Raw genomic sequence first — 27,552 nt, 5'->3', positions numbered from 1 at the left:
TATCTTCCCCAGGGGGTTGGCACTGTTGGAGATGTGTGGGTGCAAACACCTCGTCTAGGCACGTTTTAAATTATCACGTGTGAGTACGACTTGCCCTGCAGGTAATGATTGATCCCAAACAGATATGTCTTTTAGAGCACAGATGCTCTGTAAAGATCCCCTTCCTCCTCTCATCCTCATTCACTCCTTCAGTGAGTAAAAAGCCCCATGAACAGCCTTCAGTGAACAAAAGGCCAATCAAAGAGCCTACTACCTCCTGCTGCCTCCTTAGCAGTTATTTTTTTCTACTAAAACCTTGCTTTTAGTTTATTTTAACAGAAGATGCTATCCTTGAGGACCAGGCAATGTATGACTTGAATGTGATCAGAGGAGGGAAAAGAAAGGGAAGGGGACACCTTGGCACAGAGACGACGCAAAGAGAAATGCACTGTGTTAATTCAGCATTTTCATCTCCAGAAAAGCTTCCTAGTTGCTCCAAATCTTCCAGTTTTGAACAGTTCCCTGCAAGCAAGCCCCAGACCTTGTCTCCTGACATCCCCACGGGTTTGCAATACAACAAATACTGTTGCAGATAGACCGTGCATACCAGCCTGCAGGGTATGGGCTAAGAGATGAGCTTTTTTTGTACTGGACTGCATCCTACGTAGCAATATCAGAGCACACGGGTCTGCCTGGTTGGATGAGCTCAGGAGACCAAAACCATTCTCCTCCCTAATGAACAGGATATTTGGCAGCTGGATTTCTCAAAAGATGCCTTGAAAGTCTCACTAAAAATAGCAACAATCAGACCGGAACAGCCAGTCATCAATGACTAAGCACTAGTTTTATGATCAGATCTTCATGCGCTCTGCCTTGATTTGTGAACTGTCTCAAAGTAAAGTTCCTAAACAAATCAGATACTAGACAGAAACCTTTTAATGCATTTTCTTTAGGCACGTGATGAAAGTCTTCTTGCCCTATTAGCTTGACATTAACTTTTCAGCTGGTAAAAGCATTGCTCGTCAAATGTAATGCTCCTCTAGGGAGAACCAGATCTTTTCTTGTTGTAATACATGGAAGAAGCTTTCCTGCCTCATCTTCCCTCTCTCAGACTATTTATGGCTTGACAACAGACTATTAGGAGGTGCTTAGGTCAGCTGAGCACCTTCAGTCCCACCACAGTTAGTGGGCTGAAAGGTCTGCAGAACCCTAGAGCACCAGTCCTACTGTTCCCATTTCTGTCTTACGAACCACGCTAGAAAGAAGCATAAGGCACAGGATTCAATGTCACTTATTGTCCCCCCATACCACAGCATTTAATGAGTGAAGAGCTCCTTTTATCCGCTGATTCTCTGCAGATATTCAAAGTTGGGGAGAAACTTCACATCCTTCAAAATCACACGAATCAATGCCAGCACTTGCCATACATCACACCCTCAATTCAAGCTATAACATGAGAGGCAAGCCCAGACCTTAACAGAAAAGTAAACACTTACCTTTCTTGGTTTCACTTTGTCGTGGTAGTCGTATTGAAAAATTCCTTTGTAGCTAAGTCCTAACCACCAAGGAATTCCCTGCTTGTCCTGAAAGAAAAAAAAATAGAGTTAAACTGAATGGGAAGAGGAAATGCTGGAGATTTCCTGGGTTGTATTTCAAGGTAAATATTTGTTTCTAAGCAATGTCCTTGAATGTCATGGGTGCCATTAAATGGCCCTGGCTGAATTACCTCAAGTCGCAAAGCTCCTCAGTGTTAAAGAGAGATCTTTTTCACTTTTAGCTATGACATCGAAAACCATTTAGAATGCATCACCTGCGATCGAGTTACTCAAAATGTTGCCAGGGGAGGTTTGGCATTAGTCCCTCGTGCAGTGGTACATCCTCTTTCTCTGCCATGTAAATTATTCAGTCTGAACACTCAGAGATCGGAGAGGAAGGAAAGAGAATCAGCCAGCTGACTTGAATTATGTGGAGGGATTTTAGCATTAATCTTGAAAATGAAGCAGTAATGGGATCTGAGAGCTACCAAGTGATAAGGTCTGACAGGCTTGGACCCAACTGCTTTGTGTCTGAGTGCGCAATAAAATGGCCTTGTGGAGTAATGGCTGATATCTGATACTAGCCCCTTAGCAATTTACTGAACTGGAGTCCTCAATGAAATTACATCTGTTCTGTTAATGCGATAAAGAAAGGCAGGGTAAAACCCAGCTAAACCAAACCCCCCACATCAAGCAGAAGCAAAACCTATTATGTGCAATATTTGTTGCCTCACTGATGCTCACTGGCATTTACTGATCATGGAGAGTTCACTGGAACAGCTCTCAAGAGCTTGCAGGCTTGGACACGCAGCCCGATCCATCCGATCTTGCTTGGTCTGGAGTAGGCCAAGAGATGCAGAGGGTGTTGGAGTGATCCTAGCCTCTGGTAAAAGATGAGGCTAACGTGTTTCACAAAATTCCTTGCACATTAGCAGGAACAGACCAGGAAAGCACATCTCCCTGAGACAGGTACTGTCAGATCGTTGTGTTTTTATGGTAGCCCACGTGTGGGAGATGTATGCAAAGCCCCTATGATCCGTGCAGAGAGATAACGATGAAGCACAGCAAAACTTCAGGGGTGATAAATGGGGGAATATGCTGTGGGGAGTGTGGATCTAGCTTTCTCTATATTCTTATTGATTTCTCTACTTAAGAAAAATAATAACCCTTCACAGCTGGTCAGGCAGGGAAGCAGTGATAGTAGTATGAGACTGGAAGATTTGGTGATAAAACACTAAACAAAAGAAATAAGGAATTTCAGGAATAGCTGCATGAAATTCACACAGTTAGAAGCAGAGAAGGGTTTTGTGTGTGGAGGGGTACAACACGCCATCCCTAGAATACGGTCTGGTGTTTTGGCATTAAAAGGGTGTACTCCATCTGTATCCATCTTCTATCTCAAGTGAAGGGAGCTGGTGTCTGCAGATTATGGCTGGCCCTAGTTAGTTGCTCTTGGATGTGCAGGTTAGGAAAAATCTGACCTTGTGGAACTACGAAAAGGAGTGGAACACTGAGCCTGCCAGCAGGGTGGCTGCCGGTCCCTTTGGTGCTGGTTCACTGGCATCACCAGAGCTTGCTGCTGCCTGTGAGCTGAACATCTCTAGCACAACAGAAAGACTGTGAGAGTTTTATCTTGAAGAACAGGATTTTCCTCTGGGGAGCTATATTTACCAAACATTCACTACTCACTTGAAATAAGTTTATCCTACTACAGGAAGCGAAACAAGACTTTAGCAATAGCGCATTGTACTCTGAAAGCAGGATGGTTATTTGCACCTCTCCCCCTTCCTCTCCACAGTCAGTTTAATTCAATAAATAAACCTCATTTGTAGCACGTACCTTTACTGCATAATAATGCACTCCATATGTTGGGAGGGATTCTACAATGCTCATGTAACTGCAAAACAACACATAAGAGAAGAACGTGTCTGAGAAGCCGAGAGAATGATCAGAAAAGAAGTGCTTAAATAAGAAGTAAATAACCACTTAAAAATAAAGCATTAGATGAGATGGGAGGCATAGTTACATATTGGTTTTACAGGCCAGTATATACATTTCCTGATAAAACAAAGGTCACCAGAAGTTGCTTTTATTTCACTTACTTTACAATTGCTTGACCTCTTGTCTGACCGTTTAGTTTCTTGTAATGTTCAATGACTCGGTCCTCACTGGAAAGGAAGAAATGAGATGTTACATTTAAAGGCAGTATCATGACTTACTCACAAACACGCTATCTATTTGTAGATACTTTTCCCTCTCCACATTACTCTCCTTATCTACAAATGGTGCCTACAGTGTTGTAGAGCATGGCAAAGAGATGTTTGCTGCTCAAGCTTTACCCTAGCTGGTGCAACTTCTTTCCAAGCCCACTGAGTTCTCTTAGTGAACAAAGCTTTCTGAAATTGGTGGCCACTAATAGCCCTAAACTCCACAGATTAGTCCTCACTGCAGCTACACAAAACCATCTCCAGGAGAGCTAGTGGCAGTACTGTGAGACATCTCCCTCAGCAAGGAGTTAAATTCCCAATGTACACGGAGGCAACGTCTGCGGCAGGGAATGTGTCCAAGCCACTCAAAGTTGGGTCCCTTTACTGTTAAAATATCGATGTGCCTTTGCATATTTCTTGGTTATATTAACTTGCATTCCCTCAGGCAACGCTTGGCCATGTGCTGGCAGTTAGCATGGGTCAGGACCCATTCCCAGTGCTGCTTTGGAGACTAAGAGAGTTTCATGGCACAGAAGGAGGGCGTTCTGTGCCAGCAGAGAACAGTTCTACGTGTGTTTGATAAATTCATGCTGAGACATTCACCTCTACACAGTAGAGATGCAACACCCAAGAGCAGGTCAGCATGCCCCAGATGACAGAGACATCTCTATGCTCACCTTTAAAGAATCTCATTCCTGTTCTCTGGTGAATGATCCCAGAACCAGAGCGACTGGATGCTTTCAATCATGTGTCAGCAAGGTGACAGCATGGCAAAGCATAAGCCAACGTCCTCCTTTCAAAGGCTCATGGTTCTCTCTTTTGATTTTAATAGCATTCTGCTTCATCTACAGACATGCAACTCATGACAGCCTACAGGTTTGGTACTTTCAGGCTAGTCTGACTTTGGATCTTTAATTTCTAGCAGTGTGATGCCCACAGGACCAGCTCTGCTCCATTGGCATGGCAGAATGCCCAAGTCCTCATTCCTAAACCCAATCTCTCGCTCCTCATCTTGTCACTTCAAGAACAAGGAGTCTGTTGAGCCTCCCGGAGGTACATTACAGAACTTACAAGGGCAAGAGGAAGGAAACCTGAACTGCCTACATGTCACCTTTCTGCCCTCCCCACCTTGCAGGGCACAAGCTTCCAGTGGCACCGGGTGGCCAGCTAATGCCATCATGCTGCATGTAGTTTAGGTCAATGTGAATGAGCATTGCTCCTTCCCTGCATTTCCTAGGTCTTGCTGGACCTTTAAGGGCAACCACACGGTTCTCCACGATGTGGTGATCCTTCCCCAGGCAGAACTGAAGCTGTTTTTGCTGAGTAGACCCTCAGAATAATTTTAATGCTTAGAAAATACCCGTAAGGAAATTCAGCAGCTATGAAACCATATCCAGCCCGCTGATCCGAGCAAGTTCCACAGATGTTCTGGGTGTGCACATGAAGGCAGAGCCCAGCTCTCCTGCTACGATTATCATAAACAGGATTACTTTTGGAGAAGTAACTGAATTACATGAGTGTTCAGGACTGGAAGATCTCCAAACCCCATCATTTTTAATAAAAAAGATGGACAGAGAGGGCTTACAGCCCTTCGAAATTACCTCGTAAACCCACAATTACATGGGGATGCAATTCCTCTCTGTCTCAGACAGGAACAAACCAGGATTGACTTCTCAGAAACCAGTGGAGTTTCTCCAGCAGAAAATGCTCTTAGCTTTGGTTTCTGCTCTGGGAATTTATCAGAGAGGTCGAGCTCTGATATCGGTGCTGCTCAAGGAAAGGAGAGGGGCACCCGCCTGCTGTTACCTCATGTGATTCTGGGTGGGCTCTGCTTTCTCACAGATGATTATTCTAAGGTTCTGGATATGTTCCTAAACCATACTCCTCTGGAAGTATAGGGACGTCAATTAATGGCCCATTTCCTTCAAAAGGATAGACTGGATGTCAGGGAGCCCTCCTGAGCAGCTAGATGAATAAAATTATGTTCTCAAACCATACCAAAAGACGTGGGATAGTCCAGACTCTTCTGTTTCCCTACAGAAATACAGGCAACACTCCCTGTGCCTCCACTGCCCTGTTGGGATACCGATGATGTTCCTTTCTGCTGCATAATGTTTTGAGGTCTACAGGTGCTAAATGCCAGATGAGCATTATTCTCATTTCTACTTTCTTCTGGACAATAAATGAATAAATAAATAAAATAAAGCCTGAACTATCAACTGGGGCATGAATATGGGGATATACTGCCTCTCACCTTTCTATAGCACTGAGTTAGTCCCATTGGGAAGAAAGAATGGGGTGCTCCAGAGCACAATTCACGCAGTCTGTTTGGATGGGAGGGGGTTATTATTATCATCACTTCTCCCCACTGACAGTAAAGGGCCCATTGTTGAGCTAGAGACGTCTGCACCGAAGAAATGTTCATGCTCAGATGAATCCCACCCTAGCTGCCCGCCAGACGCTCCTCAGATAGTTCCTTGGGCTCCTTTTTCATCCCCGCAGCCCTGTGCAAGGATGATCGTGCATGTCCAGAGGTCACTTTCTGCCTCCAGCTCTGGGGTGGAGGGGCAAACCCAGCACGTGCCAGGGAAAACAAGCAAAATCATTCACGGGTCAGAACAGAGCATTAACAGAGCTTATAAGACCTTCTCCTCTATCGTTTCAGCTGCTCATCTCTGAGCAGCTGCCGTGCTGCTTTTGACAGCTGGGAGAGAGCTGGGAGGCTGCCTGGACCACCAGCTGATGTCTCCTCCTGCCCAGCTCTGGCTGGTTGCTGTGCCAGAGACACAGAAACTCATTCAGAGCTCATGTGGAGGCATGGGGGAGGCGGGAGCACTACTGCCTGCTTGTCAGCTCATAAAACGTTCCCCCCCGAGCTCCGAAGATTAATACTTGGATGATATCCTGCAGCAGATAACTCTGATAAAGATATTTAGAACTACCAACAAATCCCTTCTGTCCCAGCAGCCTACAGAACTGGGCAGCAGGAAATCTGCAAGCAAATGCAGGGCCAGAGTTTCTTATCACCAGATCCAGTTTTTCAAAGGTATTCGTTTCTCCCCTCTCTCCTCAGCACATTGAGCTGTTTATTTTAAACGTTGCTGTACCTTACTGTTACTCTGTCTGCAACCTGATTTGTCCATTTTGATGATTTTCTCAAACTTACTTACAATATCTCTGTTTGCAATGATTTGTGCAGTCAAATACTGCCCCACTGAACCCAGCAGGGCATTTCTTGGGCCAGTGGGACCAAGAGGATGATCAGAGCCTGGGGTCTATATTGTATAAGAGAAACTTGTGATTTCCAGTTGATATTTTCAGTGTTAGATTTTTTGGGAATGCTGATGGTTGCTAAAAACAAGTTTGCACTCAGTCTGTTGGAAGCCAGAAGTCTGGCTTCCCCCTGCTTAGTTGAAAATCCACTTCTAGCATCCACTTTTGTGCCATCATCTCTGCTCTTGTGTTCTTACTGGCAGTTTGGTACTGAGCTGGCTTGCTGGGGAGGATCTGGATTGAGATAAAATGCAATGAAAATGGCTGCAAAGGCGCACTGGGAGCTAACAGACTTTCTAAAGATTCTCTCCAGACTCACCGTGACTAGTTTTGCATCTAAAATAATAAATCCTGTGAGCTCTTTCCACGCATGGGCAAGAGAAATCAAAACTCAGGGCCTCAGTTCCTGGACTGTGTGGGAGGACCAGAAGCTCAGCTTTCATTTAAAAGTAAAACAACACACAAAAAAAAGAAACCACCCTTCTTGCTTCAATCAGCGATGCTATGGAGACGCTTGAGAACAAGCTGTGGAACTGATTCGTCTTAATCTACAGAGAGCTGGAAACAGCAACTCCGTGCCACACAAATTACAGCCTTCATCTTTGTTGTGATGTCTGCAAATCCCCAAGGAGAGGTTACAGTGGCGAGGCCTGCAGCAAGGGTGTGTAACCTGCAGACTCCAGGAAGGAGGAGCTGGGGGCCACAGGCTGTCTTCCTTCAGACCTCACTGCAGCGAAGAGTCCAGGACTCATCCTGCTGCTCTTACTACACTCGATAGGAGCAACAGGTGATGCTTTTTCATGGTGTGACAGAAATGACATATTATTTCTTGCAGTTCTAAGCCAGTAACTTGCTGAAAGTATTGCAGTATCTACCTGAACATCTGTATTATCACTTCTTGGTCCATTTCAGACAATTTTTTGATGCAGTTGTAAATACAGTACAGGGTTCTTTGGTAGGTTTGTTTTAAACTAGAACAATCAGTTGTCCCACCCCTGACATTTTAAATGCTCCTTTCTGGAGCTGGAAATTCACTTGCTATTGCTTTGTCCTAATACTGAAGAACTGGAGCATAAAACTGTATATAGAAAGGGACAGGATAAAATCTGTATCTGGTATGCAATCTGTGTGAGATGCAAAAGAGAAGAGATAGGGTAACTACATTTTTAAAAACGTTGTCCTCTTAGATCACTGAAGTTTGAGCTTTTTGTCTGGTTCACCAGCAGCCTCTTCTTGAGAGCGTTCAGCATTTCAGGAGGGTGTTTATGAAAAAGCCCCCATTAAAAAATAATGAGCTACTGGCACACAACAGCTCCCTGCGACCTGGCCACTGAAGTGAAATCACAAGGGAGTCACAGGACTGTAGCCACTGGTTTTATTACCCCCTTGGAGACAGCCAGCTTCCCAACCTGCGACCTGCTCTGAGTCACAGGGGAACTCCCCCAGAATTAAGCTGCTAGAAGTGCTGTAGCCCATGTATAACCACGAATACTCACATCCTGAGCATGAGGCTTTCACATGGCTCTTCTTGCTCCAGGTTGCCCAAACCGAAGGAGGGGATGGAGGCAGTCCCAGACCTCGCTGGGATTTCCCAGCAGAAGCCTCTAACGTAAATGTTCTGACTAACTCTTGCTGACAGCGGGGGCAGACATGTCCTGATGGGCAGACGGAGCCTCACAGGCTGCCTGGGTTGTCGCTGCTTTCCTGTATACAGATGTTATCACAAGGAGCCAAAATAAAGCCTCTGTGGGCACTTTATTAAGACCTCACTCTGTGTCAGTGCTGGAGAGTCTGATTTGCCTTCTTCCCTGTCCATGGCTCCTCTGGTGGTGGCTTTTAGCTTGAGCTACCTGCCTCTCAGTCAGACCAGGCCACAGATCTGGCTGGAAATGGACTGGTTTTTAATTTGTTTGTGATTCAGGAAGTATTAGTATGTGAAAAAATGAAGGAGATGCTCAAAAGAGGGAGATCATTCTGCCTCCAGACTGTGGCGATCCACATCTTTTGTATAAATGTCCCTAACCTCAGCCTGGGACTCTGGCTGTCTCCTGATGTGCTCAGAAGATGATTGGGACCTCACAGACTGGTTTGTCTGTGGCCTGACACTAGGTACAGCTGTCTGCTGTTGTAGCCATGCTACGAAAAGTGAACGGACTTCCTGGCAAAGTAAGAACTGAACTCTTCCCCTGCCATCCTCAGATTACCAAGATGCAGGAATTAAAAGAGGAGCTGATAAAGAAGTTCACTCCCACCCTCAGGCTCAGAGCCTAATGCTTTAAAGACAAACATGAAAGGGGAACAAACAGAAAAATCAAGTGAAAGCATCTCCCTGTTAATGAAGAGTGTTTCCCCAAATTCTTTCCTATTTGCACAGATAAAAGGGCTGGGCGGGGTGGTACAGAAGCTATCTGTGGGGCACACCAAACTTAATTATGGCCTTTCTCCTACCCTGCATTCTGTTTCCAGTGCAGTAAAAACTAAAGTTACGAGGCTCTACTTCTGACCATCACCTAGGTCACTAAGAGGAGGAATAATTTCCTTTTCGTTCAGCTGTGCCACACAGAAAGGGCTTGCAAGATGAAGCTCAGTCACTCAAAACCAATAAAGAGCAGAGCAAAACATTGACATGACAAGCTGTGGTCACGCTTTCTTTGGACACATATAAAGTGCAGGAAAAGGGAACGGTACATTAGGTCCCCTGCTTTCATTTTGCGTGCTTACGGTGAATTTTCTGGCCAGGCATTAGGGCAGACATTTGGCACACGGGGAAACCGAGGCTCAGGGTGGTAGATTGACGTGGGCTGAATCACACGGTGAGTTGGTGGCAGAGCCAGAGCTAGGAGATGGGAATTCCTGCATCCCTGCTTCACCCTCAGATCACTAATTGCTGTAGCCAGGCCCTGGATGAGACACTCCAAAGCAGTGATACGTTAAACAAAACAGAGTGATACGTTACCAGTAAGCAAGGGAAGGATGCTCCTTCAGCGCCGGTGTTGGAAGGGCTGGCAGCTTCTTTAATTCATTCCTTACAACTTCATTGCTGAAAGAGAGTTCAAAAGGAGGATCAGACTACAAGAAAACAACCACAATATTTGATATGACCTGACCTAGCTGGCAGGCTGCTGCAGCTCTACATCTGTTCCTCCTTAACAAAAAGCAATGGGGTTTCCTTTCTCTTCTCTCTTTATTTGTTTTATGGCAGACCAGTTAACTTTTCCCTCTATTATCAGAATTGGAGAGAAGCTGTCCCAGATGGTTAAGCTGAAGCTCTGGGCTCACTAGTCACCATGTCACATTGCGTCGAGCAGGGTTCAACACGTTCACATAGAGAAAAGAATAAGGGGAAGAGAAAAAAAAAAAAAAAAAAAAAAAAAAGATGCTTTCAGCTTCAGAAAAGCACCTTTCTTTAATGCCTACAACCTGCTGCAAAAAGTAATGATTTGCTTTCTTAGCATCACAGGTTGCTCTTAGCCTCTTGCCCCAGGGAACTGGCCTTTGCACAATGTCTTCACTGATGAGGTTCCAGCTTGAATTTATGTCCTGCTCCGCAAAACCCTTCGTTCTTCTCCATGCAATCTCCAGTGATGGCTCCAGCCAGCTGGAGCAGCATAACTGCATGAAATAACTCCATGAGCTGGGAAAGCTCACGGTGTGGCGAGGCAGATTTCATGGCGGGCAGATCCCCACAGATGAAATTAAACCATGGGGTTTTCTCCTAGAGGTCCAAGATGCCTCCCTTCCCACTTACAAACACACACGGTATTGTGAACACACGACAAAAAGTCCCTCAAAGTCCTGGGAAGGAAAGCAGTGCTGTTGCTGCTTTTAAAATCTTAGAAATGGAAACCAAGAGGGACAGGCAGGACACTGAGGATTGCCCAAGAACTAATATTTATTGGCTAACTTCTCAATAGCAGTTTTTTTTTTTTTTCTACCTTCTTGCATCCTGCCCCATTAGAGACTCCAAGAGTCCCGGGACATTGTCCTGAGCTTTGTTCTGGTCCCTGGGCCAGGCTGTGATGGCTCGCAGAGCTACGGCGCTGCCTCGGCTGTAAATTCCTTCCCGCAGCATTTCTCCATTGGCACAGCCCAGCAGCAGGCTCTGCCTGAGACCTCGGTGGGGCTGCCTTAACTGGAGTTTGCAGGTTAATTGCTAGGTTGAGCCATAGGGTAAAGCACTAACATAAATCCCGGATTCGCTATTTTGGGGATGCCTACAAGCATTGGTTATCACGGGAGCTCCCTGACAAGCAATTCAGTGGTTTTAAAGCAGGACCAGACCTTCCAGTCCAAGACAAATCTACGACAGAGATGCCCAAGTATCAATCAGACTCGAATTTTGCAGTGTCTGAAGACCCACTCCTGCCTAAATCTCACGGTCAGTTGAACACCAGATCCTCCTTTGTACGTGCAAACGCTCAAAAACCACTCCGATGTTTCCTTCCACGGCAGGTAAATATCTGCACAAGTCTGAACACGAAGCTGCTCTGCTCCATGTTATCTGCTGATCTGGCCACTCTGCTCCGTGGTTGACAGCCCAGAAAACAAGCTGCTGCTGTTTACAGAGTTCGCAGGATCTGCTCAGAGACATCCCCATGGCGTGTACATACTCAGCTCCTATTGATTTTTTTTTTTTTTTGACGTTATGAAAGAAACTGGAAGAAAAAAAAATACAGACAAAAAAAAAAAAAAAAAGCCAGAACAACTGGAGCACAAGCAGCGGTCCCCACCCTCAAGTGAAGACTTTCTGAGGCTGGTTTCTCACAGAAGGAAGTTGAGAAACTTCCAAGACTTTTCTGGGAAGACAGGGAGGAATTTCCAAACAGGGGCTTTCTGAGCCCAGACAACTGTCGAGTAGGACGATTAGCGGTGACGAACTATCTCGGCGAGGCTGGGAAAAAGCCTGAACCAGCGCAGGCTCCTGTGAAAGCAAGGGCTAACACCACTCAGCTCCCTCTTCTCTGCCAGGGAGGAGCAAAGCTTGCACAGCAATAAAAATAAGTCTTCAAAAAATCAGATGAAAAGACATTCTTAGTGATGCTGTCGGATGGGATCGGTATTTCTGATAGAAAACGCCATAAAGGTGCCTCACCACTTCAAAGGGTCAAACGCGTTTCAGGTAATCACTTCCAGGAACAAAAAGGCATTTCGTGCCCTGCTCCATATATTCACCGAGGCTTCTGGCAAGAGTTGTGTCCAGCCAAAAGAATTTAGGCTTCCCAAAGGATGGCAAATCAAACCGAAGGAAAAAACTAAGGACAAATGTTGTGTTTAACCACTGGCCAGGGGGTCACTTTCCCTTTGGCTTCTTTGAAAACACCAAAATCCTTCATTTTTAAAGTGTTCCCGGTGGGATTACAAATGGTTTCCTACTTACTGCCCTTCCCACTCTTCCAGTGAAATATCTCAGTGTGTTTATTTTATGACTGTCTTTAGAAAGTGTTTAACCCTGTCACTTGTGTTGCATTTGTTTTCTGAGGTGTCCACCCCCAGGGCTGGTATATATGGAAGGGTGCTTTTAATGCAGATTTGTTAATGTAAAGGGTAAAAAGCTCCAACCACGCTTTCTCCGTGTCCTCCAGACCACTTCAATCCTGCACGATGGTGGAAATTATTAAAAAGACTGAATAGCAATATGAAAAGTGAACCGGGAAAGCCATCTGCGTGGGATCCTGGATGCTAGTTAGCCATCCAGAAATCGGGCTGGCTGGCTGGAGAGTGGGCCTCGAAAACAGGTCCTTTCTGCCCTCGTTATTTCCTAGTTTGCTGGGAGATGACTTGGAGCTGAACTGAAATGTTGAACATTATTTAACTGGAGGAAATGCAGCAACAAGGGCCTGCCTGAAGAGCTAGCTGCAATATTTCAGGATTTTCTTTTATTTAGATCCCCAACTTTTCTAAGCTAGATCCTCAACTTTTAAGACCACCGTTGGCATGGGTTTCCCAAAGGTTTTGGTCAACATCAGACTGGCTTCTGAAGCCGGTAGGATTAATCACAGGGGGAAATCTCAACAGCAATAGGCCATGCCCCATTCCCAAATAAGCCAGAGCACCAGTTTCCTTCCTCTTTGTAGGCCTGAAGAGGGTCACACCTTTAGGATTTACATTCCTCTAAAGAAATGAAACTTGAAACTGCCTTTTGTCCACCAACCAAGTGTGACTCGGCTCCCTGTGCCAAACAATAGTAGCTTGGGCTAACAGCCTCTCTATCTGTTTGCAGGATACCAACTCAGGAGCTTTACATAGGTGATCCCGTGCCCTTGAAGTCCAAGTTCTTGTAACTAATAACAAAAAGCACAGAGCAAATCTTACAGGTATTGTTTGAGCTGAGAATCAGCCGAAGGGGGATACCTGATAGTCCTAAACGAAGTGATATGTACCCAATTAAATGTAAAAATGCTTCAGTCTTGTTAGCTGAAGCATTTGGGGAGTCTTAAATAAAGTGAAAACCTTTCTCTGTCACAGCAGAGGACTGGAAACTTCTCAAGGAGAATAACTTTTTATTTTAAAACCTTGCTCAGCTCAAGTTCTGCCTCAATCTTTATCAACTCAGAGATGCTCCCTCTGCACAAACCTGCTGAAACCCGGAGCTAGGCCAGGCCACTTACACCCAGCACTGCGAACTGCTCGGCTGAGGTCACCTAAAAACGTTCAGGATCTCAGGGTTTCTGATGGATTCAGTTCTGAAATGAAACACATGTACGAGATGGAAAAATACTTAGTCAAACTGTGCGCTGTAGAGGCCAAACTGATCTGTCAGGGCTGCTGCGGTATCTTAATTCAAGATAGATCAGGGTGGTGCAGGTTGTGTGCTCTCCAGGTCTCCCAAACAGCCACTGGGGCTTTTCAGCAGTTCTTTTCTAGATCCAGGCCAAAGAGAAACTCGCAGTTGCACAGATCATAAATCGGGTGGTGGCAGCAGACAGCACAGGTGTGGAAATCTGCAGTCTGCATTCCAAGCATGTAACCCTGCTGAATGAACTTTTTTTTTTTTTTTCTCCAAAAAGCGGGAGTTCAGGAGTTCAGCCTTCGCGCAACACGCGCTGCCACGAACGAGCTGCTGTCTCTGAATCTCAGCAGCGAGGCATTCCCAGTTGCAGCCCTCCCCTGTCTCAAGGAGCAGCCAGTTCCATCCCTAACAACATTTCAGCAGCAGCTAACTGCAGGCGTTGAAGCCAGCGTCAGTCCTGCGAGCAGCCAGCCCATATGTCTCCAGCTGCAGTTCCTCTTGCTGGCCCCAGGTTCCTCTCAGATTTCGTACTCCTGATATGAACGAGCACAAGTCTCAGTGGGCAAGTCTTGACCGCAGTGACCTCACGGTGACTCCGGTAGCTCCTGGATCTCACCCAGCACGTAAAGCTCTGTCAGTACACGTTACAGGGGAGGCACTGGACAGACATCCCTGGAGATGCTAAGTCTGCTCCTACAACGTGGTTGTGGAACAGAATTATAGAACATCTGGAGTTGGAAGGGATCCACAAGGATCGTCCAGTCCCACTCCTGGCTCCACACAGGACCGCCCAAAAATCAGCCCATGTGTCTGGGAGCAGTGTCCAAATGCTCCTTGAACTCCAGCAGGCTCGGTGCCACGGCCACTGCCCTGGGGAGCCTGTCCCAGTGCCTGACACCCTCTCAGTGAAGAAACTTCTGATATCTGATCTGAACCTCAGGGTAGGATTCTTCATCCTTCCTCCAAGAAGAGGCATTAAACTCCATAAATGTGGCAGATTGCTTCGCCTCCAGACCCCATTTATAAGTTAGGATCCCTGGCATTGTCAGCAAGTTGTTATTACGACAGCACTTCTCTACTTGCCTTGGCCATAAGAATTCCCCTTTTCACTAAAAACCTTTGAGATGCACAGGTGAAAAGCAATAAAAGCTAACTGTTAATGGTGATGGTGATGGCTAACACACCAGCATGGAGGAAGCAGTTAATAGCATGTGTTGTGGTATCTTCTGTGCTCTCAGGGCAATGCACTTTGATAAACTAAACCATTCCTTTTACAAGGGGCAACAAAGATGGATGCTTTCCACTGGCTATTTCTACTTCAGGTCTGGAAAGAGATAAATGAAAATAAAAAGTCCTCTCAGTCCTTTTACCTCAGCCATCCAACCGATTCCTTTCTGTAGTGAGGTTGGTAGTCTGACCATACACATTGTGGGTGTGTTTTTATCACATCCAAGTTATTCTGAGAAGCTTAAAACATTTTTCCTCCTAGCAAAAGCAACGGAAGCTGTGGTTTATCATAGATCTGAGCAGCACAGATTCGGTCCAGCTCTTCCGGGCTGAGCGTGTGGCAGTGCGTAGAAAACCACACAGGAAAGGAAAAGAACCACGTGTACTGCAGTGCTCCCCACCTGCTGATAACTGAGTTATTTAAAATTGGATGGAACTGAAAGATGAAGCAAGATTGTGCTTGCGCTTCTGTGGTCAGACGCATGTCAGGATTTTGTGAGTTCATTAAGGTTCTGGGAAAAGATAAGGCGGGATTTTAAACTTCCTTTTTAGCAAGGGTTGCGTTATGTCATCTCAGATTCCATGATGCACAGGCAATATTTGCAATCCCTTTTCACTGATTTGTCCTCATTTCAGTGGGCTGTAAGTCCCAGTTCACTGCAAGATGGGACCTTATGTTTATCCCATCAGTGTGTTATTCACAGTCTTCAGTGTGACAAAAAAAGATACCTCTTCAGGATCATCTGGCAATCAGACTCATATTTTTTTTCTTCCTATTCACAATTTTTTTGGGGGTTTTGTTTTGTTTTGTTTTTCCTCTGAAACCAACTTCAGTGATATTGCGGTCTCCCAGCTGCACTCACTTTTAGGTCAGCAAAAAAATAATATATGGAATAATGATATATGTGAAGTGCTTAGCACAGACGGTTGTCCCAGGCTTCAGACGAGGAACTTTCATATTTCTCACATGTGGCATCAAACAGCCATCTGACCTTTGGGTGCTACTAATGCAGAGCTGACAAACGTTGTCAACTTGAATGAAAATTCTTGGGCATTTCATTAATAGTCCCCTGAAACACCAACCACACTCACCTCTTTGAATATCTTACAGCACTTCTAAAGATTTGGATGAAGGGATGGCAGAAGTTATTTAAATTTAAATTTAGAAGTAATTTAAATTCTGATTTTGAGGACCGAGTCCAAATTCAAGCTGAAATATCAATTAGTGATGGAATTTTAATGTTACCCCTGGCTAGATCTGCGATATACTAGTGATTGCAGAGTCATTTCCTTAGTAATTTCCTTCTGAAGACTAGTCTATTTCCTGAACTTCGTAGGCATATAAAGAGACTTGTCAACAACAAAGACGCAAACAATGCTGTTTGCAAGGCCATGGTCTGGTCAAAGGCTGTGTTTTGTGAAGAAATGGTTTAAGGAAACTCAATGTCTATGCTGGCGATGCATTCCTGTTGCTACACACCTACAGCTCAGTCACATCACTCACACGGTGATTTCATCAGATTCATTCCCACAACACACAACGACAGAAAAACTTTTAAGGTCACCTACCTTGAAAAATCTCCCTTTGCCTCCTGCAAAATGAGGGATACAAATAAGTTAAGTCATCAAAAATAAGAAAAAAAAAAAAGAAGGAAAAAAGAAAACTACTGTTCAAGTTTTTCCATTTGCAAAATTCATTTAGCAGCAATTTCCTGTTGTAACTGACTCCTTATGTATTTTCTGGAACCAGTCTCTGCTGTCAAGTGCCATGCCACATGTGGTGAGCTGGTTAGATTAACAAGCAAAGGGTTTGCCTAATACAGTGGACAAATGAGTCCTCATCCTGCTGGTGGATACCCAAGAAGCCACAGGAAATAATGCTAGTAAATAAGTAATTATTTTGGTCAACACGGATGATGTATTACTAGAAGATCTCTGAAGTCTCGGTGGTTTTGAGAACTGAGAACCCCCTGACTCTTTTTACAAGTAGTCTTGGCATTTCCTATTAAGCAGATTTTCAGAAAGCTCCCTCTCAATTTTCAAGGGGATGCAAGACTCAAGATTCCCTAACTCCTTGCTGGGTGTTTGGGGGAGTATTTAGCTCCTTTATCTAGATATTTATTATTAGAATTACAGCCTGATGCTAAAGGGTTGGGTCATGTTCCACTCCAATAGTTAGATCAGTATCTGTCTTATTGGCTATCTGGCACACCCTCAAAACCTAGTGAGCTCCCTCTTCAATAAATGTAATACACCTTTTGCGTTTTCCATGGACCTTATACATTTCATATGAAATATGTTAAGCATCTCATTTGCTGACAGCTACACACAAAGCGTAGTGCAGTAATGTACTTGGGAACTAGTCAGTGATGGAATTTCTGCAGTGAGGGAGTTTCCGCTGCCAAGAGGACCGAGTTTTGCATTCAGGTTTTGTACATCCACCCGCAAAACCTGTCAGCCCATGTCCAGTGGTGCTGCAGTCCTGAGGCTGGGGTAAAGTTCAGAGCTTTGGTGGTACTTTAATTTGTTCTGGTACCACAACAATTTGAAATAAGGCTGCACTTGAGTTCTGACGGTCCTTTAGTATCTTCCCATCTCCCTCTAAGCAAACTGAAGGGCAGACAAGCTCTCCTGTGGTTCATAGGAAGGAATCCTTGAACATATCATGATTATAGTACAACACTGAGTAAAAACCAAAGGATATGCCCTGGCCTGCACAGGGATGGGCATACTGAATTCAGAAAACAATTTTGGAGGGTAGATTCTCCATACTTCAGCCCTTTGACCTAAATGCTGCAGTGAGGAGTAAGACCAAACGCTGTGTGATCCACCTTGTTTTGCAGGGATCCCGTCACAAACACGGGCAGTAGTAATTTCTGGTTACAGCCAGCAGAGGTGTGGCTTGTTTTGGACTGTTTTCATGAAGTTACACATCAAACTACTACAGGAATACACGCAACATCCTGTGTTTGTGAGGAGAAACAATCGCAGCAGCAAGGGTTACAGCAGCAGATCTGGCTCTGGGCGTACAATTACTAAGCGCTCACGTTATTCATTAGGGTGAGCAGACAATAGATTCATAACCCTATTGCTGCTTCTCACAATAAGCCTGTTGTTTGATGTCTATTCCCCCAACAGCCAGTATGCAATTGCTGTAATGTGCTTTTAATTGAGTCCCCCGTCCTGACTCTCTCGCTCCATTTTTGTCACATAAAATGATCTTAATGAAGATTCAAATCCCTACGCATTAATTGCTTCCTTTAACACGAAAGTGCCATGGAAGTGCAAAGTGTTGTTATTTATTAGTGCCGTCTGGTGAGGTGCCTCGTCTGCTTACATGGAGCCACACAGCTTCAGGCTGATGGGAAAAAAAATAAAATCTACACAAAGAAAGGGGAACAAGAATCATCTGACAATTATTTCTGAGCTGCTCCCACAGCCATGCTCATAAATGTGATCTTTCCCTAAAAAAAATCCCCACCTCCACTATCCTGAGAAGGTTCCTCTTTGTGAACCAGATATATACCAAACCCCGCTGGTAACTCGTTCTCTGACCCTTCCCCTCTTCCTGAAGAGGGAAACGCAAAGATAATATTTGTTTCTGGAGGAGTGTTTTTGGAAAATCTTTAAGCCCTCCTGCCCACGCTGGAAAATACAGACAGTTGTATGTACGTAAGGTTATGGGGATCATCAGAGGGACAAATTTCACTGGGAAAACAAATGCAGCTAAAGTCAGTGGAGTGAAATCTGTACCCACTGGATACAGATTTCACCCAGGAATCTCATTCCTCACTTAGATTTTCTCAGACTTTGCATCATACCCCAAGGGTTGTGGTGGTCCATGTTAACACAGCATAATATGTATTTATGTGAGCAAAGTGCTGGGCAGCAGCATCTGCTTCACATGTGGAGTCTTCTGGTTCGAGAGCCTTCTGTACTGATTTTGTGTTGGTATAATTGATGGAAAAGCTGTGTAAAGATGACTTTCACAGCTGATCTGCTGAAAAGTCTTTAAGTCTTAAGGTTGTTCTCAATGCACACCTGTCAGGAGCTGAGGCCTGCATGCATCCAAATCTCAGCCACACGGAGGAATCTCCCCTTTTGGTTCACAGGGACTCTGAGACTCCTGGAAGTTGGGGAGTCCCTGTGCTTCTGTCCAGCCATTCTGGATGTTACAAGTCAAAAGACTCAATGCACATGAGGAAGCATCAAGCAAGAGAAGGCTGGTGCTTACCTGCAAGATGTAGGCAGCTAGTTCAAACACCACTTCACTGTCAACCTCGATGAGTTCCTTGAAGGGTGAAGAAAACAAAAAAAAAGAGAGTTCAGTGAGTCTGAGCTCCTACATGACCGTGCGTCTCCTACTGCTGGGTGAAGCATGTGGTGCCAGTTTTCTCTGGCTAGGCTTCAAAGCAGTCCTTGTGCTCCTGGAGACCAAAGTGAAGCTGAACCTGCTCGCTCTTACGCAGAGAAAGACAAATATTCAGTGTGACAGCCTGGAAAATGAAGCATAACTGGATGTGGCATGAAGGGATTCCTTGGGAGGAGGTAGGAGAAGGCAGGTGGAAGGGAGAGGAGAAGGGTCATTTTTATTTTCATTTATCATTTACTGAAAGGTAGCCTGGGGAATCCATTTTGGCAGATCTTCACTCTATAGGACCTGGCCCCTGACAAAAGTAATCTTGGAGGATGAGGTGAAATTGTGAGCATTTTGCTTGGACACCAGGGTCACAAGGACACTGAGGGCCCTATCTGATCCCTTCAGGGTTCTTCTGCTGTGTCTGAGGCAGTGGTCACAGGACCAAGGGGTGTGTGCACTGCTTTATCTAAACGTGTGGGATGCAGACACCAAAAATGCTTGGGCTGGGTGGCAGGAGCATTGATCCCATGGCCAAGTGTTGTTTTTTGGGAAGACAGTGAGCTTTTACTTGGATAATGCTTAGGCGTCAATTATGCAACTAGGTCTCTGGTGTGGCCACATACAGTGGGTCCCTGCTCAGCTTACTCCTGTAGTGGATTTTCTGTTGTGTTTATTTAAACTGCTGTTTTTAATATTTTATTTCATCTGGCAAGCAGTGAATTATCTCAATATAGATCACGGCTGTGATCTGTGCTCCAGCCAAGTCAGGGCCGCACCTCATTTACAAGCCACAATCGCGTTGCTTCGTCTCTGGCAAAATCCAAAACAAAGAGAACAAAACAGAGGGTAAGATCCAGGTGTCCTTGGCTTCCACTGGTGCCAGCTTTTTAAAACAAGCACTTCCCTCCCCTCCTGCACGATGACTCCCCGGGGAGTGAAGCCCAGCTCTGCTACAGGCGATGAACACACCTTCCCCGTGATTCACACAGGCACCTGCACCACCGTCTGCCTGTGCCAAGGGAAGCAGCCGGTGCACGATACAGATGCAGACGGGGCCAGGCTGGGACATTTGGGCATGTCCCACAGCAAATGGTGATGTGGAGAACCAGAGTGCTTGGCCTTCACTCTCCTTGATGCAGCGGGCACGGCGGGGATGAACCAGCCCCTACAACCACATCTTCATATTGCGGCAAGTCTGTACTAGTAGGTAGAGTGGGCCAGGGCCCATTCTCTGGCCCTAAGGGTACACGGCAGAGTAAAGCTCATGACTAAACACTTTTCTTCCCTCCCCCAGTCCCAAACAGAGTTAGCTCAAGTGCATTGCCTCTCGGGAACAGGTGCTCGTGCCTGGACAGTGCCCCAGCAATGCCCGGGTCAGGGCTAGTTAGCACCCATACCAGAGAGTGGTTTTAATTAAACACCGTGACTGGCAGAGGGACAGCATCCAACGCCAAGCCCTGCCTGTTTGGTAGTACAAATGTGGCTTGGCTTTTCTGGGCAACATCGGCTGTGCTGGCCCTGTGCAAGGGTTTGGGTATGTGGGTCAGTTGCATGACCCACAGGAGCAGCACAGCACCCAACACAGAGCCAGCTGGCAGCCCAAAGGACCAGCTAAACAGGACCACACTAAACAGGCCACAGTTTTCTTCTCTCCCAACATGAGCAGTCCTGTATTTGAGGGTGTGTGCCGTCAGAATCAATGGGGGAAGGCTTGATGTACAAACACAGCGTTACTACACATCCCATACCCACATCCCATCCCCTTCCTGGTAGGGGAACCGGGGATGAAGCCTTCTGTGAGAAGTCCATCAAGGAAACCTTTTGTTGGACAAGGAAGGCACTTGCAAGACCTGCTACCTGTAGGGATGGCAAGCACTGAATCCCTCCTTTCTATACCTATTGGATCCCTCCTTGCTGGCTGGGTTCTCACTCTGCATCTGAGCAGAGACCTTGAAACCAACTTTGAAATTCAGCGCCTTTTTTAATAAGACAGCACGGCTTAGTGTGGCTGGAAGTCAGACAGGGAAGGACTCGCGTGGGAGACTGGGAATCCAGCAGGACTATTTTTGGACAGAGATGACAGTCAGCGTGAATGTGCAAAGTAATGGTTTTGGGAGAGGTCAGACTAAAATAGACCAACCTAGATCTGTAGGCACTTTTTTCCTCTTTTTTTTTTTTTTTCTTTTTTTTTTTTTCTATTTTCCGTCTTCTCATTAAGCTTTCTCCAAAAAAAGAACAACAGCGTAAGCTTTTCCTGGCAACACTCCAAAAAGGAACTATCCCCGGGAACCAAAATGTGATGCTCACTGAGCTTGCTGCTGGAGAGGGCTGACTAAGCACATCTCATTGCAGCCTTGCCAGAGAGCAGAGCTCTGTGAAGCTCAGCTCAGCAACTCCATCCCTTCCCTGGTGCTAGAAAAAAAAAAAAAAAAAAAAAAAAAAAAAGGTATTTTCTGGCTTCCTGCAACTTACCCTGCATTTTAGGATGTGAAGATTTAGTCCCTGCATTTTAGGCTATGCAGATACCAGGAAGTGAGGCCTCAGATTTGGTGTAAGCAGTTCACTTAGCCTGTCAAAAACATGTTCAGGGTTGTGGGACACGATCACTCTCTGACTACAGATTTCTCCTCCTTCCAGACAGAGCGGAGTTATGAGGAATGGCCCCTACCAGCACAGGGATGAGGGATCCTTCCAGAGAATACTAGCTGCCATAAAATCTCTCCCATATGCAGAGCCATATGCAGCCAAGCCTGCGCTGTAGCAACTCTTGGTTATTATTTGGACCTGGTTACTTTTTGGACCCTTCCTTTTGGACCTGCATGTTTGGCTTGTGGCACAGAAGCCAACCCTGCTGCTGCGGGGTGGTGGAGGAAGGCTGTGCCAGGAACCCTTATCTCCAGCACACAGCCTCGCAAAGGGTAGCTCTGAGTTACCGTCCTGGTGACAACAAGCTGGTGTTTTCGCCAGGACTATTTTTGGCACAAAAAAAAACATTTCTCCGTGCTGGCTTGCTCCTGTACAATGTGGTCCTCCGTACACAGGCACCGCCCCACGCTCACTCACAAACGCACTCACACGCTTACTCGCCCAACCAACAAATTCCCAGTCATACTCACACGCACAGACTCATATACCTCTCTCACAAGTCACACTTTTACACACACAGATTCATATACATCCCTCACACTTCCACACTCACCCTCCTGCAGACACAAAATCTCACAAAGTTCCTGTCACACACACACCCGTCGTCACACGTGGTAAGCACTCCTCAGGTGCTCACCCCCCCTCTCGCACACACACACACAAACTCACACTTTCCTTACACACACACAGTCTCACAAACACATTTATTTACACACTTTTTATTTATTCACCGCCGGCCACACTCCCTCCCTCTCCCCCGTCCCCAGCCCAGAAGATGGCGCCCGCCCGCAGCCCGCGCAGCCGCTGCCGCCCTCTTCGGGCGGGAAGCGCGAACGGCGCTTTTTCAGCACAAAATCAAGAGTTTTCCTTCTAAATACCAAGCACTTTCTCATTTTAACAGCTGCAGATTTCCTCCTGTCAACCACAAGAGCTATTTGAAGGGGGGGTTTACCTCAGAACCTCAAAGTCCAGAGATGAAACCCAAGCATGCAGCTTTTAAGGGGATTCATAACTTGGGGACGGAGGTTTGGGGGCAACACAATGCCAACTGCTCTTTCAGAGATTCACTTTTTTTCTCATTTCCAGACAAAATTCAAAATCCTGAGTGCCCAGAATCTTTACCTTGTAGATGCAGGACTTGGCGTTCAAGAAAAACAGCTCGATGGTGGCATTGTCCTTCAGATAGGAGATGCTTTCAATGTAGAACCTGGAAGGGGGAAAGCAAGAGAGGTGAGGCATGTGGGGGAACCAAGGCAGAACATGAAAACGTACTCATCACATGAAAAGATGTGGTCAATGGAGTTGTGATGTGTATACTGAAAATGAAGTTTCTTTGTTTGGTGCAGAGACGTCATTTGTTGATGAAAGAGGCTCGTGCGTGCTATAGGACATGAGCACTCAACACCACCCAAGACATACTGAAGCAACTGAATCATCAAGTGGTTTATTTTGTTTCTAAGTAGCTCTTTGTTTTATTTTTTTTTTTTTATACTTTAAATAATCCTTTATTCTGTTTGTTTGCAAACTCCCCTTCATTCTCCATCACATTTTGGCACTTTTTCTTTGCCCCTTTACTCTTCCTATCCATTTTTGTGCTGTCAATCTGCCACACATAAAATGTTCACTGCCAGAAATCCACTTCTGTGTTTCCTCTCTGTCCACTTCAGCTCTTAATACGGCACATTTCATAATGGCTTTTTATATATTTGTTCGTGGGTAGCATGCAACTTCTATAATTACAGAGTAATTAACCAGCAGTAGTTAAGGACCTCGCACAATTTAACAGTACCATGGGTAGTGATGCTGGGGATGACAATAATCTATTTTTTAGCAGAGTGAGATGAATTCTCAGGACTCAGTAAAAATCTGCCCAATCCAAACCCTCCATGTTCAAAAAACCCAGTCTATTGCATTGACTGATTACCCCAAATATTTGCAATTACATTGGAAGTTCATTGTATGTATGAATGATCCTTTGGCAGTGAGCTCTAGTTTTGCCACCAGCTTGAATAGACTCCAGCCCTTAATTCTGCCTTGTGACCTTTTGGGGTAAAAATCCCAGGATAAAAATAAGTGCAAGATATATCATCAAATTTAATATCAAACCATTACATATGAGTATGCTGTATGCTTTTAGGATTCCTGTGGTAAGAGACAGCCTATTCAGGTAGTGATTAAGGTGATTTTTTTGTTTAGTTCATGTTTTAATTGAGGAAAAAAAAATACATCTATCTGCCCACTCTGTTTCAGAGTGATCTTTAAGTTTCAGTACAGTGGCAGCAATGTTCCTTACATAAATTCCACTACTATCGTGCATTGTCAGAGGCAATTAGAATAGGGAAGGTGCCAGGGAAATGCTGTCTGTATTAGGAACTTAAAAAAAAACAACAGATACCTTAGAAATCTGGGTAGAGATGCGGAGTCCAGTTACAGAGAAATCTTACTCCGTGACCCCGCTGTCTGGGAGTGAAGCTATGAGACCTGCTGAAACTCTTGGGGCTTCACACAAGCATTAAAGGGATTGTCTGTGTTCAGTTGTTTGCAGAATTGAGGGCCTTAAATGTAACCTTCTCAGGGCTAAAGGTCAAAGCTTTGTAGTGCTCCTAGGTGTCTTCTGAAGACCCTTCAAAACAGTTTATTTCCTGACAAGTACAGCCAACTACATACTCGAATGAAATATTTTGAGCTTTTTATGTTTATTTGCTGAGATGCTCCTGCAATTACGCATCCTCCTCCCCCTCCAGAGCAGTTCAAATGAGATTTTTTTTTAAAAGGAAAATAAAAAAGAAAACATTTGAACATAGGAATCATCAAGCATAAAAATTCAACTTTATGTATTTATTTATTTGGCTTCCCCTGGGTTTCACCTGCTGTCCTTGAAGCAGGTGATGGTCAGATCTTTAATTCCAGGGTCAGAAAAAAGAGGGAACATTTACTCTATTTTCAAGTCCCAGTGAAGGTTAGCAGAAACACACTTTTTTGTTTCATCAGCGGATCAAATGAGACCATCCTCATCATCACTAGAGGGCAATATTGCATTTTCTTTCTGCTGCACGGCTCTTTCCTAAGGCTTTCCACATAGACACATGCCCAGATCATTTTCTGTACAAAATTGAGTCTCTCCTAGCACAGAGCCTGCACATGATACTTCATCTTCAACAAGAAAACACAATTCTCGAGTGATCTCCGGTGTGGAGAGAGTGCAGGGGAGCTACTGGCTCTCACACATGCACCCAGGCAAATACAAAGCATGTGCACCAGGAAATTGTTGCTACTTAAAAGAAAACAGATTTACGGAGAGAAGTCTTAGGGGATTTGCTGTGTGGCAAGCTCAGAAAACCCGAACTGGAGCAGACTGCTTTGAATTCACAGCCTGAAAGTCCCGTGTTGTTTTTTTTTCACACTGATTGTGAATCTGTCAGACCTCCTCCTGTTACCACCTCTTCCAAATGCACCGCGGTTTAAAACGACCCATGGCAGTGCCTAAGGAAGCAGGAAGAAAGCTCCAGCTGCTAAGGCAATGAACCAAGCCAGAGATCTGGGTTAAATTCCTGACTCTGACACAGGTTTCCTTCGTGACCTTCAGCAAATCATGTAGCTGTTCGGGACTGTTGTGTCGAGTTTGGAAAATACTCCTCCCTCCTTTGACCCCCTGCGTCTGTTTTGCCTATTAAGATTATCAGCCCATTCCTATTGCACGGAGGGGCAGCTATTAGGTTTCTGTCGAGGACTCCCCGGGGAGCAGCATTCCTCCATGTGCTCTGAAGCTGATATATCCAGGAAATAAGGACGGGCTGGACAGAGATGCAGACGGTACCGTGTGTCTGACGCCTTAACCCTGCTACCTGCGGCGCTGAGAATGCAACCAGCAAACAGCTTTGCCTCAAACGGCTCCTACGGGAAGTTCCCTGATAGCCAGCAACTGTTGCTTTGAGAAATGAGGTGCCTGCAAGAAGGGTTAAACCTCCCCAAGACTATGTGTGTTAAAACCAGAGAAATCAGTTTGGAAAAGGTTTCAAACGTAAAGAAGGGAGATCGGCCAAAGTTAATCTATTTCTGAGTTTCCCCTCATCTTCCCCCCTCTCCTCCCTTAGCACCAGTCACTTATAATTCATCCAATCTATTTTCTAACCATTAATTAAATGGACCAGGGAATATTATGCTGGGTAATGGACACAGAGTGCCTATCTCGCGTGCTCCCTCTCAGTGGCAGGAAGATAACAACGAAGACGGCAGAAAGCATCTTGGAAGACTTCAGAAGCTGCAGCATTAGAGACATCTCCGTCTTCCAGCTGCGAGGACGAGCCTTGTGCTGATCAGATGGCTCTGCACAAAGTGTTGGTTAACTGGCAACTCGCTCTGACACAGCTTGATGCCGCGATGAATGGAGATTCCCACCGCAGCCAGCCAACAACAGGCGGTTATGCAGCAGTGCCTGTGAGAAGCAGCTGTGGAAACTCCTGATCCTTGGGTGATGGGAAGTTGGTATTGCTGTAATTTCCCCCTTGCACTTCATGGATGCTCACCTTCGACTTGTAGCAGATAGAAATGCCCAAGCCTTGACTCACCATCAAAGCAAGACAAGTGTGATGCTCTCTTGCTTTAGCAGCAGAGCTGGATTGACCAGCGCTCCCCGTTTCCACACAGCAAAAGAAAGGGTAAAATAAAAACTATTTAGCATCGCCCCTACCACAGCCCTGGACACATCCCATCAACCAGAACCTGGACATCTATCACCTCGCAGGGACCGGGCTCTGGGCAGTGTAATTCCCAATTTACAGTTGTAAGATCTGAGATCACGAGCCAGTGTATTTATTTCCGAGTAGAACATGCCAAAAGATAACAGTATTTCACCGTGGCCTTAAACACAATGATATTTCAAAGCATGACCACAGCAAATGGATGTCTTATCTATCTCACGTGGATCTGCCCTGGGGCAGCGAAATCATCCTAGCTCCTCTGAAGTTTGACTCTGGTGACAGCTGGCGTAAAAGGCTTTTATCCAATAACAAAACCCTTTTTTTTTTTTTTTTTTTTTTCCACCAAAAAGAAACACCTTAAAATGAGGAAGATGTAATCAGAGGAAGGCTGAGGGTGGCCCCAGAGGCAGAGGAGGCAGCTGGGTGAGACAGATGCCTCCGTGCATCCAAAGGGAGGTGAGCAGTGCCCGGCAGCGACGGGGAGGCTGAGGATGGCACTGAGGCTGCTGGTCAAGGTGACTGGGACTGATAACGGGGTGGGAGTGATTTGTGGGAGGGCTCCTGCCTTTGTTAAGGGGCAGGAGCTGAGTGCACAGTGTTGGCAAAAGGGATTCCTTTCCTTCCAGCCCCGTGACACTGCACCTGGGCAGGGAGAAAAAACACCTCTCTTGGGCCTCCTATGAAAAGGAAAAAAAATAAAATAAAACAGAATAAGAACCTCAAGCAACTCTTCTTTCCCTTGCTAATATATATATATATATATATTTTTTTTTTTTTTTCTATGAAAAAGGAAAATAAAGGGGAAAGCCAGTTGTCACAGAAAATGTCAAAATGAAGCAAAAGGATTTTGGTGTCGTTGTGCCGTCACCTTCCCCAGGGCTTCCTCCTGCCTGAG

General features: G+C 45.4%; 1 protein-coding gene across 2 annotated transcripts in view; it reads right to left on the bottom strand.

Annotated features, from left to right (window-relative positions):
- FRMD4A (FERM domain containing 4A) overlaps nucleotides 1-27,552 on the bottom strand; it is a gene marked incomplete at both ends in the record, with an annotated part of 344,634 nt that overhangs the window by 42,845 nt on the left and 274,237 nt on the right. For both annotated transcript variants that reach the window (XM_084306545.1, XM_084306544.1), the window contains 7 exons: nucleotides 1,476-1,562; nucleotides 3,354-3,411; nucleotides 3,617-3,682; nucleotides 9,951-10,034; nucleotides 16,521-16,543; nucleotides 19,186-19,242; nucleotides 23,080-23,164. In XM_084306545.1, the coding sequence (XP_084162671.1) occupies nucleotides 1,476-1,562; nucleotides 3,354-3,411; nucleotides 3,617-3,682; nucleotides 9,951-10,034; nucleotides 16,521-16,543; nucleotides 19,186-19,242; nucleotides 23,080-23,164 (460 nt within the window). The remainder of the gene's footprint in view (nucleotides 1-1,475; nucleotides 1,563-3,353; nucleotides 3,412-3,616; nucleotides 3,683-9,950; nucleotides 10,035-16,520; nucleotides 16,544-19,185; nucleotides 19,243-23,079; nucleotides 23,165-27,552) is intronic.

Source organism: Netta rufina, assembly GCF_964035555.1.
Source record: "Netta rufina genome assembly, chromosome: 1".
Taxonomy (NCBI): domain Eukaryota; kingdom Metazoa; phylum Chordata; class Aves; order Anseriformes; family Anatidae; genus Netta; species Netta rufina.
This window is presented reverse-complemented; position numbering and strand designations above follow the sequence as displayed.